The sequence below is a fragment of the Accipiter gentilis genome, chromosome 16 (genome assembly GCF_929443795.1).
Source record: "Accipiter gentilis chromosome 16, bAccGen1.1, whole genome shotgun sequence".
In the NCBI taxonomy this organism is placed as follows: domain Eukaryota; kingdom Metazoa; phylum Chordata; class Aves; order Accipitriformes; family Accipitridae; genus Astur; species Astur gentilis.
In genome coordinates, this window is record NC_064895.1 from 27440374 (window position 1) to 27453794 (window position 13421).

The 13421-nt window shown below is 48.5% G+C and overlaps 1 protein-coding gene across 1 annotated transcript in view; it reads right to left on the minus strand.

Annotated features, from left to right (window-relative positions):
* Positions 1-908: 908 nt before the first annotated feature.
* Positions 909-13421, minus strand: part of BLK (BLK proto-oncogene, Src family tyrosine kinase) — a 44157-nt gene continuing 31644 nt past the window's right edge. The window contains exons 7-13 of the mRNA XM_049819223.1: positions 10977-11126; positions 10325-10477; positions 9216-9395; positions 8554-8630; positions 4711-4861; positions 1975-2106; positions 909-1602 (exon numbers count right to left, since the gene is read on the minus strand). Coding sequence (XP_049675180.1) covers positions 1394-1602; positions 1975-2106; positions 4711-4861; positions 8554-8630; positions 9216-9395; positions 10325-10477; positions 10977-11126 — 1052 coding nt within the window. The 3' untranslated portion in view covers positions 909-1393. The remainder of the gene's footprint in view (positions 1603-1974; positions 2107-4710; positions 4862-8553; positions 8631-9215; positions 9396-10324; positions 10478-10976; positions 11127-13421) is intronic.

Genomic DNA, 13421 nt, shown 5'->3' on the forward strand with positions numbered 1-13421 from the left:
TGATGGTCAGGTATTTTTTCTGGCACACGGGTCACCTCTGCTGTTTCTTTCTTGTAGCATCCTTGTTACACTATGAGAAGAACCCTCTGCAGAAGGACTCAAAATCCGGTTCATGGGGTAGAAAACAGCAGACCAAGCACCTCAGAGAGACGCTGCTCAGTATCATAACCTGAAGGTGAGTCCTCCAGGGTCCCAGCCTGGTGCTCACTCCTGTGGTCCTAAAACCCCTTTGGAGTGCCCCATCTGTGCCTTCTTTCTTCATCCTCCAGTCCCCAATCCGGCACAACTGCTGATCGGAGACCACCCTGCAGCCTAACGTGGACATTCCCACGGGAGCTGTGGGTCAGAGATGCAGCAGAGAGCAGGGAAAGGGCATCTGAACCCTCCTGGTGCTGGGCACGGAGCGGGACCTGCTGCGTGTGGCTTGCATGATGCACCGATGCTGCTTCAGGAGCTTGTGCAGTGAAAGAACTCAGCAAAGCAGGGAGGTTTTTTGTTGTTTGTTGTTTTTTTTTGTTTTGTTCTTTTTTGGTTTTTTTGAGGTATTTTAATATATATATTTTTAATTCCCCCCACCACCAGCTGGGTGGCAGGAGCCACCAGATTTGAGGGGAAGGGAGGACATCTGGTGGCCACACCACGAACACCTTTCCAGGCTCCAGGACCGCCTGTCCCGGCCGTCGGTGGGGTCCACCCCGGGCATCCCCCCTTCCCTCCCCGGGGTACCACCCCAGCATCACCCCGTCCTGCCCGGGGACCTCCACGGCCTCTTCCCTTCTCCTCCGTGGGTTAGGGATGGGCATGGGAAGCACAGGGGCCCTTTCTCACCCTTGACGCCCGAATAAAGAAATGGGAAATGGTCGTATCCAGTTCTTTATTATTGACTCGGGGCAGAGGGGTGGCACCACCAGAGCTTGGGGACCTGGTGTGGCTCAAGGAGGTGCAGATAGGACACGTTGCCACCCCTGCCCGTGGCGTGAAGGGGGTTGTAGTATTGCTGGCAGTGGCATCAGAAGGAGGGGAGAGATTGTGCACCCTCCCGTACCACCACCCCGGCCATGGCCCCTTCTTCCCAGCGCTGCAGTTGCAGGGCTGAGGGACTTTTAGGTGTCCAGGTGGGTCACGAAGGAGTTTGCTTGTCCTTCATGGCAGAGGCAATGTCTGCGAAGTGGGTACAGACCTCCCAGGCGGATGAGGAGGGAGCTGTGCCAGCTCTCAGCCACCGCTTTAGTCTCCACGATAACCACAGAGCTGGCAGGATCCACCTCCCTCGTGTCCCTCCTCGTTCCCCGTCTCCAAATGGATCGTGGTGGCACACAGGATAAAGGGAAAGGCCATCGCCGGGTGGTGGCTTTCCTCCAGATCTATCCCCAGGTGCTGGTGGGACAGTGGCTTACTGCTGAGGCTCCGGCTCGTACTGCTTCTCCGTGGCGGTGTAAAAGTCCTCAAGGACTGACTGCAGGTACTCGAAGGTCGGGCGCTCCTCGGGCTTGTTTCGCCAACATTTCAGGATGATATTGTAGAGTTCGCCGGGGCACATGTCCGGACAGGGCATGCGGTAGCCCCGCTCCAGGTTGCGAATCACCTCGGGGTTGGTCATCCCTGGAGGGAAACACAGCCCAACAGGAGTTATTCAGCACCCTGGGGGGTGAAACTCAGCGCTCCCAGTAGCTCACACCCAGGCAGAGCTGGAGGGGCGTAAGGGACTGTGATGCTGGGCCATATCTGGGAACCAGCCCTTCTTCAGGGTTGCGCTCCCAGGTCCATCCCTCTGTCCCCTCCCTGACTTCCCTCTATAGGTTTTGCCTGGCACAGGTAGAACTGAGGCTCGTGGGGGCCCAGGAGAGGAAACCCAGCATGAAGATACAGGGTTGTGTGGGCACACGTGTGCGCACTTGGATATATGCCTCCAAGAGTAAAGCAGCACTAGATGAAGTCGATGCACGGTCATCCCGTATTCGCAGTGAGCTGTACCTGGATAAGGGATCCTGCCGTAGGTTATGATTTCTGTCAGGAGGATCCCGAAAGACCACACGTCAGATTTGATGGTGAAAACTCCAAAGTTAATGGCCTCCGGTGCCGTCCATTTAATCGGGAATTTGGCACCTGTCCGGAGAAAACAAAGGAAAATAGCATGTGGAGGTACAGCATCTCCCTCTGCTCCCACAGACACGGGCAAGCAGTTCCCCAAAACGGAGCCCTGGGTCCTGCGGCTGTTGACTGCATCAGGGGGCTGCGATGGGACTTGCTGAATGAACTGTGGAGTTACGGACGTAAGGCCAGAGCAGGGTAATTGCTGCCTATCTCCTGCTTTTATTAAAAGGTTGTTTCTACCTGGAATCTCTTTGCCTTTCTTGGTCCTTTTTCCAATGCAATCCAGGCTATTTCATCTTAAAAGACTTTTTCATGCGTATATGCTTATAGACATCCACAGATACTGATAGATGGAGAATGAATGAAAAATGAAATGAAAAAATATATATAAAAAAAATGAATAACGAAAAAACTTAATGCCTTAGGTAACTGCTAATATGCATATGAAAAAACTATTTTACCAATGAAGTTAGAGGAATCTGCAATCTTATAACACCTTTGCATCTCTTGTGTGTTAAGCACTGGGATCTCAGGAATGGAGCCAGGATTGGTAGCACGGATGGTGACCAGTGCCGTGCATGCCAAGGGCGGGATGCCGGGAGCGAGCAGTCCCTGCCGAGCCCTTGGGCATCAAGCAGCTCTCGTGAGAGACCCATCGCTCTTCAGGTAGCATCCTGCTGTGGGTTTCTGTAGCCCAAACTATGTGTCTGTGCTATTCAAAGCCAACGCCTCGAGTAGCTTTGTTAGAGGACAACAGCAGGATTTTATTCTGTATAAAATCATGCACTGGACGGGGGCTGGTTTTAGCAAAAGTGCATAAATGATACAGCGAATCTAAATTCTCCAGTTCTTAAAGCTGCATATGTATACTAAAAGCAAAAGAAGTCCCATTTATTTTTTTCCACCAAGTTCTTGTTTTGCACACTGCAGACAGCAATGACCATAAGATTGCAATTTCAATTTAGCTAAGGCCAAAAAATCCACCCCCAAACCCCTTGACAAGTAGGAACCAAACATGTTAAAGACTGCGGAGGAAACCACATTTTTATTTGCATATATCCTTTCAGGACTGAAAGCCCAAATGCAGTGTGTGAAGTAAGTGCCTTTGTTCTTGCACATCACACTCTGACAAGTAGACTGACGAGGCTCGGAAATGCAATCTATGAAGTGAAAATTGTTCAAAGTAGATAGAGGGGCAGTTGTTATTTCAGATTAAAGCTAGCTGGAAAAATGCTGATAGGAACTGTTTTCACTAGAAATGTATCTCCTTTGGGTATGTTAACAGAATTATACTGATTTTCACCAAAACTTCTCTTTAGGATAAAAACTGCCTTAAAAAATTGCAGCAATCTCACAGTACCCCTTCATGACATTTCACGAATTACATTTGCAAGCTTTTAGTGCTTTGAAATAGTTTTGCATGTTGGAATGGGTATATTTTGTATCATAAAGCACTCTGGGACAGCAAACTGAAAGAAAAGTTTCCTATCTTATCAGGAAAAAAAAAAAAAAATCTGTTCAACTTCCTTTCCACGGAGTATTTCTTATAGGGGATTTTAGCTTCATGCCAACTCCAGAAGGGGACAGATTTCCAAAATTTGAAAATTTTCTGGTAAGTGCCACTTACGCCGGACTTACTTGTTTTATTTCAATCATTTCTGCTTGTTTCCCTGATGCTCTTTAAAGTCCCTCTGCAATCTGAATGACATGATCCCATAACTGACCTCAGAGTCAGAGGTCAGTACGGAGAAAGCACAGAGCAAAAGCTGCTGCCAGAGGAATTTGACTTAACTCTGACATCAAATGGCTGTAGACAGAAGTCTGTACCAGCCAAACCAGTTGTCACCTCTCATGGCCGCGCTCTCCCGTCCACCCCCAGTTCAGATGCTCAGTCCCAGCAAGGGGCTTGGCTTTGCAGATGGAATCATAAGGAGATTGAACACTAACATGGGAAATATTGGTTTTTGTATGCCTTGTTTGTTTGTTTTGGTTTAGATGCTCAAGGTACTCTGTTCCCGTGAGAAACACCTGGCAAGCTGCAAATCCTCTCCCATGTTTTTTAAGTTGTCCCTCTGTTATGGAAAGATTACCCTGATCTGGTCTGGGCTCAGTTTGCCTGGCACATCTGGAAACTGCCGTTAGGTCCAGATTCGCGGCTCCAGCTCTCCCTGTGCAGTGCAATGACAGAGTTACACTGCTATTTCCTTCCCTTTGCACTGACTCGGTGTGAACACGTAGGCACAGGCAGCAGGTTTCATTAGCAGGGGTCAAATTTCTCCAGCAACACAACCTGAGACTCAGCAGAACTCTCCCAAACAGTGCCAAAAGACTTTTTTTTCCCATTTCCCTCCGCAAACCTCACTTGCTCTCTGTCGTCCCCAAGAGCTGCTGCCTCTCCCAGGACACAATATTTGGTTTTCTTGCTTGCTCTGCCTGCTGCCTGGGTGCTGACAACGGCAGCGGTGGGGACTCTGGCCTCGTGCCACCGGCAGCGGTGCCCTGCGCCTGGTCCCAGCCCAAGCCCTCGGACATCCCGTATCTTGGCACGTCTGCACGGCGGGAGGATTAGAGATAAGGCAAATGTGTTGGTGAGGCAATGCTGGGAACGACACCCACCTTCTTGTGCCAAGTATTCGTTCTCGATGATCCTGGCCAGGCCAAAATCAGCAATTTTGCAGCAGAGCGTCTCCGAGACGAGGATGTTGGCAGCTCTCAAGTCACGGTGGATGGAGTTCATGCGCTCGATGTACGCCATTCCCTCTGCCACCTAGGAGAGCAGGAAGAGTCCGTCTTCATCGGTCACCTCCCCATGACAGCAAATTAGCTTGGCTGCATCTTACCCACCTTGACAAAAGCACAGCATGCTTATAGGTTGCTCACATGCCTCCATGTGCATGGACATGCATACATGCTCCATGGACAGATGGACAGACAGATCAACAGACAGATAGATACATACATACATACATAAATAGATATTGCCCATGTATTTGTGCATATGTTCAGCTCTACCAGCATACACACGGCCACCAAAAGCTTCAAGTGGACAAGTCGAGCAGAACAGAAGCGTCACTCTCTGTTTTGCTCAGAAGTTACAGTCATGAGTTGCGTCTGCAGCGAGATGCAGAAAGTTGAAGCAAACCTGAAACCACATCACTGGATTCCCAGTTTCTGCCACAAGACCATCCTCTCCACTTGGGATTTTAATCACAAACACTCCAGATTAAATATGTGAATTAAAAAAAGAAAAAACCCTCAAAGAACTCATCCATCCCTCAGTCACGGTAGCAAAGTCCAGATCTAGGAGGACAACTAGATGTTTTTCAGCGACCTCCCCTGTTCTCCCTCACTGATCTGCTTTGGGATGGGGAGGAGACCCCTGGAGATCCCTCCACAAAAAACCCTGAGACTGATGTTTTCTTTCCCTGTGCTGGATGCAGACTAGGACCCAGGACACAATACGCTTCTCCCCTCTGATACTTACAGGGTGCATTAGAGTGGAAGACCCAGATATCCATAGAAATATGACTGGGATAGGGAGTATGGCCCTCGATAAATCCCTTATCCTGGGCAAGCGCTTCCTTCTTCAACCATGTCCAAACTTTACTTTGGGAGAGTCTTGCTCCCAAGGTCATCTTGCAACGTTTAGCTCCTTGGAGCAGGGAGCAGCCCTGGTGTGTGACAAGCCTCTATAAATGACGGCCGCAATCTTTTATTGCTGGGAGATACAGGAAAAAGAGATTGCGAAGTTGCTCTATCAGTCGAGTCTCAGATTAGGCATTTATCAGGAGGGTGAATGGATGCATGCAACCCCTGCTAATAATGGTTAGTACCTATTAAAGCTTTTATGCGCCTGTGGGTGAGGGCAGAGCAATTTTCCACTCCATACAGATTCGCATCAGCATCTCGACTTACATGTGGTTTTAAACAGGATACTAACACATACTTTCCAGTGCTGCATTTCTAACCTGTGTCAACACCCCTTCAGCGCAAGTGCTGTTTGCTGCAGTGGAAAATGGAAGAATTGATGTAATTTCCTGTCCTGATGTTAATGAGATAGTACCCAGCGATGGGCCCGTTCCAGCCCAGCGTGCTTTCAAGCATGTACCCTCGAGACTGACCACAGGATCAAGCGCATCAGCCCAGAGATTTCTAATTTTAACTCCGACGGATGCTACTGGATCCCAAATTGCACTCCAGAGGGTTGGGTGCCTGTTGGGTCGTGATGTCATCCTAACACCGCAGATGAACAGATTGCAAAATAGCTCAAGAGACAGCCCTTTTCCTCCTCCTCCTCCTCCCGGAGCTACCCAGTGAGTGTTTGAATCCCTGCCCTGGGGAGGTGGTGCCGGGGTGGGAAGGGGAACGAGGAAAGCTGTCCTTCTGACTGACGCTCATGCCTTGAGGGACGGGCAAAATCCTTCCAACCCCACGTGCTGTCGGTGGATTCTCTGCGTTATTACATTGTCGGGGTGGGGGGGGGTTGGTCTGTGTGCAGCTAACCTGGTCCTGGAAGCTGTGCGCGGTGCAGGATGCTGCAAAGAGCGTGGAGGGATGGGAGAGGGATGTGCAGGGTGGGTGAGTGTGTCCGGGTGTCCACGGAGAGGTGAGGTCTAAGGGCAATTGCTCAACCCTAGCGATGATGCCCACTGTGAGCACTATTTGACCATTGTAGTGGACAGGTTTCTGGCCAGCTCAGGCCACGCCACGCAATCACATTCAAGGCTTCAACCCTGAACTCAGAGAGGAGATTTGGGTGCACGAGGTGGCCCTGGGATGAATTTCTCCCAGGGGTTCCTGCAGCCAGTGTCTTGTCAGAACTATATCACCCTCATGCCTGGGACAGACAAGGCCACTGGCTTCTCCCTAGATACTTCCACACACCTGTCTGCGAATGCTTCGTTATTCCACGTGCTCAATGCAAGTTATAATGTTGTGTTAAATAAATGCATGAGTATTCATAGCTTCTGCTTGTCCCTGCCTCAAAGCTGTGTATAATGTTGGCCAACAGCTTTGCTCTGGGTCACCCCGCTCCGGCTGTGGCACTTTCTTCTTGCATAGAAATGCAACAAGCCAGTTTCTGCGGTAACGCTCTCACCAAACCCAAGGGCTCAGATGAATTTGGACCATTCTGCTTATCATCAGGAATTTAAAACAAACAAGAGGGTATAACTTTCAAGAGAAGGAATGAAAGAATCAAAAGGGGAGGGAGGGAAGTGAGGAGGTAAAGAGAGAAGGAGGGAAGGAAGGAAGAAGAAATTAAGAGAAAGATACTGAACTTTTAAACAGGGAGGCTGTAGTTGGCCCCATAACCTCCCACAGACAGCAAAGATAAAGCTGCAGATATGAAGATTTATCAGTAGTGAAGAGGGAAGGCACTGAAACATGTTGCTCTGCACCCTTCACAGGGGTGCAGAGGAAAATAGAAATGACAGATGGGGGACACTGCTTTAAAGTATTTAAATATTTTCATCCTGGTTAAAGCAGGAAGGAAAATCTTTTGTTATCATATAAAAAATATTAAGATTCTCCAGTTTTTAATACATTATAAAATAACTCTGTATGGTAGCTGGAACCAAGTGGCCAGCCTTTACACGTTGTTTGCTCAGGCTCACTTTGACCCAGAAAGGCCGAGTGATCTTACAGGTAAATCCCAGACCTGCATATCAAAACAGTTGTATTCAGACATGACATTGATGCTTCATGGGTTTTTTTCCCAATATTTCTAAAATTGGCCTAATTCTGCTCCGGGCAAGCCAAACTCTGTCAACAGCTGGTTAGGACTGAGCTGGAGTGACTTTGCCAATGTCATCCTTCAGGTACAAATTGTTGCCAAGATGCTGCCACTCTGGTTGCGGTTTCCCTAACTTTGACCTGTTTGAGTTTAGATGCACTTCTGGACTAAAATCTCATGGTGCAGCTGCAACTATTAACAGTTACAGACTGGGGATGCTTAGAGGGAAACAACCCTACAAAGATAAAAGTTTGTTCTCATAAGAGGCAATATTCACAGATTTGAGGGTTAGAACATCCTTTATGCCTAATCATCAGAAGGGAAGAACTGCTGAAAGCCAGCCTGTCTCTACATTGCAAGTCTCTTTGTTGAGCTTTTTCTTCCTTTTGAAAAAAAGAGAAACAAACTTATTTCCTGCTCAGCAGGCCAGAAAACAAAACAAAACAAAACAAAACAAAACAAACCCCAAACCCAAAAACCAAACTCCAGTTCTCCAGCACTGCACTAAGTTCCCCAGAGGCCGTCCTAAGGACAGCAGAGCACTGCTGAGCTGACATGCACATCAACACGAGAGGGCGGAGAGAGAAACCCTGAGAGAGCACACCAGGAGGTGCTGTTTTTCTCCATGAAAGCGACTCTCTGACAGACTTCAGACTCGCAAGAATGTCACTGAGGCAATAACAAATCATGGTCTTGAGTCTGTTTCCCAGAGGTTATTCACTAACCTGAGCTGACATATCAATGAGTTTGGGGAGATTCAGTTGGCTGCCTTCTTCTGTCTTCAAGTAATCCAGCAAACACCCTGCAAAAGAGGAGAGGCTGCTGTAACTCTTCTGAATAAGTCTATACATTTGCTTTCCCTGGTGCTCCTTGGTACATATGCAACAAATTTTCCTGCAGCCTAGAGAAAATCTGAGGAACCCCAATGGGTGTCTGCTGGAGCATCTTCCATTAGGTAAGTTCCCAAACACAGCCCATTTCTGCTTTCTATTTTGCCCAGACCTTTTGCAAACTGCTGGGCATTCATCACTCAAAGCCTTATAGACAAGAGGGGCAAAAGAAAGGACAATTTCACCATGAGGGGAGTAAAAATCTGAAACAAGCTTCCAGCAAGAACAGTGGAGATGAGAATTTTAAATACTTTTCAAATGGAACATCCCCATCTTGTGAAGTAGCTTTTGAAATATGAGGCCACAAGAGGCAGGATTTCATCACCCATAAAGTCCCTTCCAGTACTAGAAACAAACTTCTGCATCACTTAAGTCCTTCTGCTTTCAGATTTGGTACAATGCTCTCCTCTCCACCCCCATTATGCATAGGAGAACCAGCCAGCTCCTTGACCTGATTTTGCAGAAACCAAACAAAAAAGCTCCATGAGGTTCTTTACCGTTGGCCATGTACTCTGTCACAATATAGATTGGCTGCTTTGTGACTACTGCATATAGCCGGACCAGTTTGTTATGCTGGAGCCTCTTCATCAAGTTTGCTTCTGCCAAGAAGGCATCAGGATCCATGCTGCCCTCCTTCATGGTCTTCACAGCCACCTTGATGTTGTTCTTGTAGTAGCCTGTGGAGAGATTATGATACATTGAGGAATTTTGGCTTCTATGGGCTCTGTGAGGTCATGCAATAAGGAGCAGAAGAGCCTGTGGATCAGAGAGCAGAAAACCACAGCAACAGCTTTCAATCTCTCAGAAAGAAATGCGTGGTATATCTCAGAGCCAGTGGGCTCTGAGCAACTAGCAGGTATGAGAGGAGAAGGGAGAGACATGGCACAACTGTCAATCCATGTGTCTTCGTTAGGGACCATCCCTGCTCTAGATGGCGGACACCCATGCAATGAGCCCATCCTCACAGAGTCCTCCAAGCCCTGCAAGTCTGTTTCTAGATGAAACCCCTGGGGCCTCCCACCAGCTGGGTTCTCAAATAATCCAAATGCCAACAAAAAAGCCAGGACTCTGCAGTCAGGATGTCGACTCAGTCTGGTCCTGTCCACAATCTCAATTGCCAAGGCAACAACCAACCACAAAGAGGACAGCGAAGGAAGCTGAGCTCACCCCACTTCCTCTCCCACCGATTAGCAGTGGGCAGGAAGGCATGAGGGATTCAGATCTGGGTTATAAAGTGGAGCAGGGAAGCAGAAAAAGTGGGATACTGTCACCCAGGCACCCTGCTGTGTGTAACTTAGCATCCTACAACCATGCCCAGGATTCCCAGGAAGAATGAGAGCATGTCTCAGAAGGTGAGTATATAGTTACTTCGACACCCATGGCGTGTATCTAGACTGTGAAACCCACGCTCAACCACTGATCTGTGCAAACACAACTTGTCTGCTCCTTCCCAGGAATATGGCATCTACTGCTGTGTGTGTACCCATAAATATGTATTCCTACTTTAGGATCCCCCTGCCCAGACTGGTCTTGTCTTAGGGGAAGAGGGCTTTCTGTCTCCTCTGTCTATGTATTTCTTTCCTGGAATGGTGGGAATTATACTTACCCATCCACACTTCCCCAAACTGCCCACTGCCAAGTTTCTTCACGAGCTTCAGAGACTCCCGTGGGATCTCCCATTCGTCCTGTGCCCAGGGTCTCTGGGGAACCAGGGATATGCAGGGAGCTGTGAGTCGCTGGCACAGGCCATCTCCTTTCTCTGTATGAGGATGAAGCACAGGACAGTTCAATGGGATGGCAGAGCTAACCTCCTCCTCCATCTACGCATGCCGGGAAAAGGTAAACCCATGGGAAACCTCCACAACCACACAAATGTTTCAGCCACAGAGATCAAGGCACCGAGAATGCACTCAATGAAAGAAAAAAGCTCAAAGGGAGCCATACAGGAGAAAATTCTCCTGCCCAGCTAGTCCAAAGCCTGCTTCCCAAGCATCCCTCCGGCATATCCCTTCAGCATTCACCTCTTTCCTTTCCTGATGGGAGACACTCCCTGGTTATAGGGCTGTGGGCAGAGCTCACCCTCGCAATGCCCCAGGATGAAAAACAAGACATGGATGCCCAAGTTCTGTTTGTAGGAGCACATCTGGCTCATGAGAGTGGATGGAGTTCTGGTGGTGGCTAGTAAGCTTGTCCTCCCTCTGTCCATATGCCCACCTTCTGCTAGGAGACAAACCCATTAGGGAAAGCAAACAACTTACGGCCGTAATGATGGATTAGCTCTGGCAGGCTGGAGAAAGTCATCCTGGGGGAGATGTAATACCCCCCGCCGTCTAAGGAGCGGATCCTGTAGTGTTTGATGATGTCCCCATGAGCAGAGTCGCTGTCTCTCACGGACAAGGAATAGGCATCTGGAGAATGAGCAGAAGAAGGAACCGTGAGGACAAGCAGCACCCTACTCAGGGACCAGCTACCTCCTCTTTCCTTGGCTGCCTACAGCTGCAGACATCTCTCCCAGCCCTTGCTGGAGCCTTCTCAGGGCAAGTCCCACCAGGCTGCAAAACTACAAACTTCCCTCTCTCCAAGGCAAGTGGAGAGGATAAAGGTTCATCAGAACTTAACTGGGCCTGTCGAGGCTTTGCTGAGTAAGACCTGCCTGTGTCATGGCCAACAGCCCCAAGGAAGCAATATGGCAATCAATAACACATCTCCAGCCAGAGCAATCAGACGCTCCTTAGGTCACGATGGTCTTGCCACAGCTCCAGAACTCCCATCTGAGCCCTGTCTACCCCATCCTCTCATCTGGATGAAACAAGTGACTGCAGTCTCACCAGTCTGTAGAAACACAGGACTGAAAGGGAGCTGAACCACCTTGCCAGCACAACCAGAATTTCAGTTAGTGGGATAGATAAGGTCAAGAGATATCTGTCCCTTCTCAGCATTATCCAAGGTCCCCGTGTCCCTGTTATTCCCTATAACCCTTGTGCCAAGGTCAGTGGTTCAGCTGGGAGGTACGGAAGGAGGGATAGAAGGGGGATTCAGGAGAATTGCCTTGTTCAGCCACAAACTTGTGACTGTGGCTAATCTGTATCTAGAGATTCACATATAGATTCATGTGCCTTTTGACCTCGAGGGTGCTACTCAATGATCTACCACTCCAACCTGCTATTGTCTCCTTATAAGGAGTTTATAATCTGAACCATAGGGTTGGTTTTTTGAGCACAAACCCATCACTAGATGTTGCTACAGAGCAGCAACTTCCAGACTATGTCAGTGTAAATTTCAATACAGCTTAGAAATGGTTTTTTTTTCCCTTTGTCTGGATCATATTTCCGGAGTAAGTTGTTACAAGCCTGCTGGGCTGTTAAAAGTCTAATACGTCACCCGGGTTGATAGGCTGCCTTTTTTAATGTTTGAAAAGGCAAGGCTAAATGTGTTAAAAAGTATGTATCTGTCATGTAGGATCATAAGCAGAAGTGGGGCCTTCCGCAGTGACTCTGAAACCCTAATTCTGCACGCAAGGGGAAAGTTTACTAACATAACGCTCACCGGCTGGTGTTTCTCCATCGCAGCACCAGCAGTTCCCTACACTGTGGCTGGAAACCATTTGCGTTTTTAAAAAGTAACAGAAGAAAACCACCTCTGTGGATATTTGCTCTGTTGCAGTGATTATAAGTCTTTACAAGCAGAATTTGGGAGAGTCTAACATTTTTCTGAGTGCTAGCAGTAGTTTCAGGGGGACTCCCTTTCTGCAGAGACTAGTCTATGAGATACTGTGGCATAATGTTCATGGAAGAGCTGCTGGTTTAAATGCAGAGCCAGCAAACCTCAAGATTGGAAGCACACAGTGTGAACATGGTGGGCTCCTTCTGAACAGACAATGCTCTTCTGATACCCTTTCCTTCACCATGAGTGTCAGGCAGAAGACAGACTGAGAAGCCCTTTTGGCTCTTGCAATCCTGCAGCTGAACATCTGAGAAACAGCCCTGAAGCATCTTGAATGGGGCAACAAAAAACTTAAGGGAAGGGAAAGGAATGGCTCATTTTTGCCATCCATGTCTCAGTGACCGAAGGCCACCACACAGCTAAGGGTGTCTCACCTAGGGAGTGATCTTTGGTTTGTGGTGGGTACAGAGAGGTGTTGCTAGGGCTTGTGTCCACGGTGCTCAGCACAAGTCCTGCTAGAATTGATCAGCCACATTTACACTCCCTAGCACTTGGCCCCAGACCTCCTCTGGCCCCTCTGTGGTACCTATGTGGCCCTAAGTTGTGAATAATGATGATAACAACCACAATGATAATAATAACCACAATAATAATAATAATAATATTGTTGTTGTTGTTGTTGCTGTTGAGGATGATGATGTTGTTTTAACTTCAAAGTGATGGAAATAATGTGCAGGCCAGGCTGCAGCCCATCAGAGTTGGGCTCATACAGCACAAGTCCAAGAGGGTACTTTGCACGCCTGGAACGTGGCTTAGGGTACGTGTGGGATTTTTACAACGCAAGGCCTGCTAAAAGAAAGAGCCAAACATGGTGTGAACCCAGCTGTACTGACAACAGACAGTGTTGCAGAAGGGAGCGCAGGAATTAACAACTACCATGTGTGCAAGCGGGTTCCTGGGGGCTGAGAGTCAGCAGAGAAGAGGAGAGCTGACCTGTTTGTCAGTGTGGTTGCACCCAAAATGCCTGCTCTCCTGCAGGA